This window comes from Piliocolobus tephrosceles, chromosome 1 (assembly GCF_002776525.5).
Source record: "Piliocolobus tephrosceles isolate RC106 chromosome 1, ASM277652v3, whole genome shotgun sequence".
Taxonomy (NCBI): domain Eukaryota; kingdom Metazoa; phylum Chordata; class Mammalia; order Primates; family Cercopithecidae; genus Piliocolobus; species Piliocolobus tephrosceles.
In genome coordinates, this window is record NC_045434.1 from 57,804,735 (window position 1) to 57,810,734 (window position 6,000).

General features: G+C 48.9%; 1 protein-coding gene across 1 annotated transcript in view; it reads right to left on the reverse strand.

Annotated features, from left to right (window-relative positions):
- CACNA1S (calcium voltage-gated channel subunit alpha1 S) overlaps positions 1 to 6,000 on the reverse strand; it is a 73,737-nt gene that overhangs the window by 36,526 nt on the left and 31,211 nt on the right. Inside the window, exons 11-12 of the mRNA XM_023224710.1 lie at positions 1,857 to 2,082; positions 895 to 1,102 (exon numbers count right to left, since the gene is read on the reverse strand). Coding sequence (XP_023080478.1) covers positions 895 to 1,102; positions 1,857 to 2,082 — 434 coding nt within the window. The remainder of the gene's footprint in view (positions 1 to 894; positions 1,103 to 1,856; positions 2,083 to 6,000) is intronic.

The following is a 6,000-nucleotide window of genomic DNA, read 5'->3' on the forward strand; positions in this document are numbered from 1 at the left end:
AGTGATACTCCATCTCAAAAAACAAAACAAAACCCCTATTCCAATGATATAGAAGCTTATCACTGCTCTCTATGGACAAGGAATTGGTCTGTGGGCTTGCCACTTCCCTGTTCTGTTCCTAATCCCCGGGCTTCACTGTGCTGCACCCACCCAGGCCTCCTGTTATTCTGGCCTTAGAAGTCATGTGAAATGTCAAGTTTCTTGAAAGGTCCAAGGCCTGACCAGCCAGTAGGGCTAATGGAAGAAAGAGTGGGCAAAGCCATCCACAGGACCGACGGATGATCACACACTGCCTCTCTCACTGGTACAAAAGGGAGGTATCACTCATGAAATATGGGCCACTCCAGAGAGGAATGTTTCCACGTCTATACTAAGAAAACTCCTCCAGGAGGCCAGGGGCCCTGAAAGCTTCTCAGTGGGCCACAGCCATGCTCCCTTGGGTGGCTGATAGTGAACCGGCTGTGCCGTGCCTGCAGAGTGAGAAATGGTTTGTGTTTCTCTGGGGCTTTCTCAGCCTTGGGGAGGAAAATCTCCCCTTATCTGACTTTGCCCTGAGACCTGAGTAGCACATGGGAGAGAAAGCACACATCTGGACTCCCAGGCCATCCCTAACCCAGTCATACTATCCTGCAGTAGGCCAGCACTGTGCTGGGGACCAGAAACAAAGACTAATCAGACAAAGTGGGTGCAGCTACAGTGAAGGAGACAAATGAGCAAGAGTCACAATGGAGAGATGCACAGGTGATAGGGGAGCCCAGAGAAGGACATTGCACTCAACCAGCAGATCCGAGAAGGTTTCCTGGAGAACGTGATGCCCACCTTGATCTTAAAGGACAAGAGAAGCAGGATTCAGCAACTGTGCAGAAGGATGGCCCACGCAGAGGGACAGCCTACCTGGAAGACGCTGATGAGGGCTTGGGGAAAGTTGTCGAAGTTGCTGCGCCGTACTTCTGTGTCCTCAAAGTCATACCTCCCCCCAAAGAGCTGCATGCCCAGGAGGGCGAAGATGACGATAAAGAGGAAGAGCAGCAGCAGCAGGGAGGCGATGGAGCGGATGGAGTTTAGCAGGGATGCCACCAGGTTGCTCAGCGACGTCCAATATCTGAAGGAGGAGGAGGCACAAGACGGGAGGAGATAGACCCTCTCACTGTCCACCCTCACACGAGGTGTGGATAGGCTTGGGGGAAAGACTCAGGACTGACATGACACAGAGGGAGGGGGGCTGCCTCGGGGCTGGAAGGCCCTGGATTCATGGCTGCATGCCCGCTGTCTCCTTCCTGCGGAGCACTTGTCTGTAATTTCACACTGGTTAAATATGGCTATTGATTAACTTTAGGTCCCATCACTGGACGAGAAACCCCATGAAAGTAAGGACGGCTTTTCTCCCGCATACCTTCGATGCCCTGTGTCTAGCACAGTACCTAGCTCACACAAGTGATGGATAAATAGTACAAGCAGATGAACCCCTCTCCTCTTCCTTCACCACCTCACAAAGGCTCTGATTGTCTGTGTTCCTCGTTCTTTCTTATTTCCACCCCTTTTCCTACAGCTCTTCCTGTCCTCCTTCCCTCTTCCCATCTTTCCTTTTCTCTTCTTCCTTTCTCTTTTCCACCGCCCCCTCTCCCTGCCCTGCCATAGACTATGGTAAGAAAAAAACAGAGAAATGGATTCAAAGTGGGGAAGTGATTCCTTTTTTCACAGAAGGAGGTCATTTCAAGGAGGGAGGGAAGTCCAGGCAAGGGGCCACTGGTGAACCTACACACATTCCAGATCCCGGGAAATGAGGTGGGTGTAGACCAGACCAGGCCGTGGTGCCTGCCGGGGACCCAGGAGTGCCAGCCAACCCCAGCGCTCACTTGGTGATCTTGAAGATCCTCAGGAGGCGGATGCAGCGGAGCACGGAGATGCCCAGGGGCGTCATGGCGCCCGACTCCACCAGCAGGATCTCCAGGATGCCGCTGCACACCACGAAGCAGTCGAAGCGGTTGAAGAAGGACATGAAGTACTGGCGCAGGCCCAGCCCATACATCTTCATCAGCATCTCGACAGTGAAGAGGGACAGTAGCACCCGGTTGGCAATGTCTGCAGGATTGGTGGCACAGCCCCGGCATCACTCTCCTTCCCTTCTCCTGCCTCCCAGCCTTGGCCGTGGCTGGGCCTCAACCCAGGATGCCCCTTCCCTTGTTTCCAAAGCACCATGGATTTTTTTGGGGGGTGCAGGGAACAGGTCCTCACTCTGCCAACTGGAGTGAAGTGGCACAATCATGGCACACTGCAGCCTCAGCTTCCCAGGATCAAGTGATCCTCCCCACTACCAGCGTGTACCACCACATCCAGCTAGTTTTTTGTATTTTTATAGACAGGGTTTCATCATGTTGCCCAGGCTGGTCTTGAACTCCTAGGCTCAAGCAATCCGCTGTCCTCAGCCTCCCAAAATGCTGGGATTACAGGTGTGAGCCACCATGTTCAGCGAATTTTTAAATTAACTTAAAAAAAAAAAAAAAAACTTGGTAAATTTTGCCCATTGATTTCTTGCAAGCTAACTCATATCATATTTAATAGGAAGATGATTTTATTACTTTTAATTCTACTGAAGTTCATTAAGTCTGCTACTCTCTCATTCCTACACACTTCCCTCCCGGTAGAGAAGGGTCCTGCCACCTACCTGAAGCCAATCCATCCTCCTATGCTTTGCCCGTCCCCCCTTTTTGGGAAGCTCCCTATCCATGATTCTTTTTCTTTCCTATATATTTAACTTCTTTCTTTCAAATAGGCCCTCCCTTTGCCATTCTTAAAGCCCAAGTCTAGGCCGAACGTGGTGGCTCACACCTGTAATCCTAGCACTTTGGGAGGTCGAGGCAGGCAGATCATGAGGTCAAGAGATCAAGACCAGCCTGACCAACATGGTGAAAACCCGTCTCTACTAAAAATACAAAAAAGTAGCTCAATGTGGTGGCACACGCCTGTAATCCCAGCTACTTGGGAGGCTGAGGCAAGAGAATCACTTAAACCTGGGAGGCGGAGGTTGCAGTGAGCCGAGATTGAGCCACTGCACTCCAATCTGGTGACAGAGTGAGACTCCATCTCAAAACAAAAACAAAACAACCCCAAGACTCTCCCATTTTCCCTCTAACTCCTGTCCTAGCTCTCTCCTCCCTGTCACTGTCAAACTCCCAAAAGTTGTCTATATTGCTTTCTTCACTTCTTCACCCCTTGCCCTGCCCTATTTGCTCTTTACCTCATCCCTACCTGGATGCGCCCTCACTACGTCACCAACACAACTCTCTCCAGGGGCATCAATCTGCCACATCCAATGCTGATCTAACCCTCCCGCTCCTGACCAACCAACAGCACTGGGCACTGTTGACCATCCTCTTGCTTTTTTAAGCATTCTGTCCTTGGTTTCTGTGGTGCCACATCCTTCTGGATTTCCTCTACTTCTCTGTATTTTCCTAAGCCTCCTCTGCAGATGCATTCCTTACACCAGCAAGCATAGGGTCTTCCAGTTCTCCCCACTCCCACCCTGCCACTTTCTTTCTGTGTCCTGACTGAAAATCGCAGACTGCTTTGACTACTCTGTGACCCGCAGCTACAGGTTATTCTCAGCTGGCTTGACCTCATATTGGGGCCTTGAACATTCCTAGGCACTAATAAAGGTCATAGGTGTTGCCCCAAACATTGAAAGGAACTGGCCACAGCCCTGAGCCAGATTCCTTAAACCCTTACGTAAAGTCCATGCCCTGACCCCATTGCTGTGGATAAGTCTGGGTAGAACATCCCTTTTCTCTTGCTGTCCATCATGAGGATTGCTGCAACATTCTGTAGTAAGTTTCCCCAACAAAAGCTTTGGACTGATCACCCTGGCATTTAGTACTTCTTCCTTTGGAAACGCAACCGACCCTATGTCAGGACTGTCTGGGGTAGTCCTTTGTGGGAATTCCCCTACCACTGCTTTTGGGGCCATTCCAGCTGAGGGTTCAGCAGGATGAAACAGTGAGTCATTGAACACTGGATTTGAGCAATACACTTGAGTATACACTCTCCCCTGAGGATCTGGTGTTATCTAAGACCACAGCTTCAGACCGTCCCCACCAAGGCCTCCCAGATGTAGCTCTTTAGCTGAGACTGCTCTGCTGGGCTCCAGACCTATTTTTCCATCTGCTTCCTTGACATGTACATTGGGAGGTCTCAAAGGCACATCAAATTCACCATGCCCAAGACGAAGCTCATGGATACTGCCCATCCTCACCCACTACCCAAAATACTTGGTCATTAACCATTTTCTCAGCAGGTGGCACTACTATCCATTTATCTGCATAGGCCACAAACCTCAAAATCATCCCTGACTTCTCTTGGTGGGCACTGTTTACACCATCTCCACATTTGGTCATTGATAGTGCCTTGACAACGATTGGCACATTCAAAGTGCTCTCGAGAAGACTGGTTGAAATGAAGGAACGGATGAATGAATGAATTCATTTAGAACTAGCTTTCTTTCCTATTTCATTCCCATAGAAAAAGATAATCTCGTTTTCTATTTATTTTCCTTCTTTTACCTCTTTCATCATTTTCAACAGTCTCCTTTGTACTATTCTATCATCTCAGGTTTTTGGGGCTATCAGCTTCCATCGGTTGTACCTGATGACTGTTTCTCAGGGTGGCTCTGTTCCTTATTTGGTTTGCAGTTTTGTTCGTTCATTTGTTTGTTTTTTTAATTGTGAGCTCATCTTCAGGAAACACTTTTCCCTGCAGAAATTCTATATGCCTTAGATTGAGAAGCATCCTTAAAGAATGGTTTATGTTTGCTTCTGTGGGGTACCCCAGGGATTTTACTTGTTTGCAACTTGATTTTTATGTTACTATCTTAGCTTAGGATCCTTGGACCATGAGAGGTAGTGTATATTGGACTCCATACCTACACAAGGCACTGATAGGATTTTGATTGTTCACTTGAGACATTTTTCCTTTCTCCCAGGGCCTCTAGCAGGAATAAACTTCCAAGCTCGTTTCCTGGCCCAGTGAGATTTTGGCTTTCCTTCCATGGGGGCAGCCTTTCCAGGGCCCTGGCTCTGTGTAGGTGTGACAGTTCCAGTTCCCACCTCATGCAGGCCCAGGGCCCTGTCTCCAGCCCTGCACAGGCCTTAGGAACCCAGCTGCCACCCATTAGGATTTAGGCCTAGGTCTAAAATGTCCTTGGAAGTCAGTTCACAAGCTCGCTGCTCTGCTTTTGGGTCACTTGTTTGTTTCCGCCACTCAGAGACTTCCTTTTCATTCCGGGAAACATAGTTCTTACGCCTTACGCAGCATTGTTACATGTTTGTTGCAGGGAGGGTACTGAGTTTGTCCACCGTGTTGTTGGAACTGGTCCTTCTTTTCTCATATCCTACTCCTCTCAGGGTCCAAAGCTCCACAGCCAGGGGAACATCTACCACGTGGAGGAGGCTTACTTATTGACCTTCCACCAAGACTGAGCTTTCCAAGACTCAAGTCTGATCACACTATATTCCTGCTTTTAACTTCTCATTGGCTTTCCATTGCCTAAAGTGTGAAGTCCAACACGTTATTCACATATAAGACCTGATATCGTTTGGATAGATAGCCCTGCCCAAATCTCTTGCGGAAATGTAATTCCCAGTGCTGGAGCTGGGGCCTGGTGGAGGGTGTTTGGATTACGGGGGTGGATTCCTCATGAATCGCTTGGGCTGTTTCTTTGGTGTTAAGTGAGCTCACTCTGAGTTCACCACAAAACCTGTCATTTAAAAGTATGTGGCACCTCCCCTCCCAGTTTTTCTCTCTCTTGCTCCTGCGTTCACCATGTGACGTGCCTGCCCTCCCTTTCTTCCATCGTAACTGTAGGCTTCCCAAGGCCTCCTCAGAAGCTGAGCAGATGCCATCCCATGTTTGCTGTAAAGCCTGCAGAACTGTGAGCCAACCAAACCTATTTTCTTTATAAATTACCCAGTCTCGGGTGTTTTTTTTTTTTTTTTTTTTTTTTTTTTT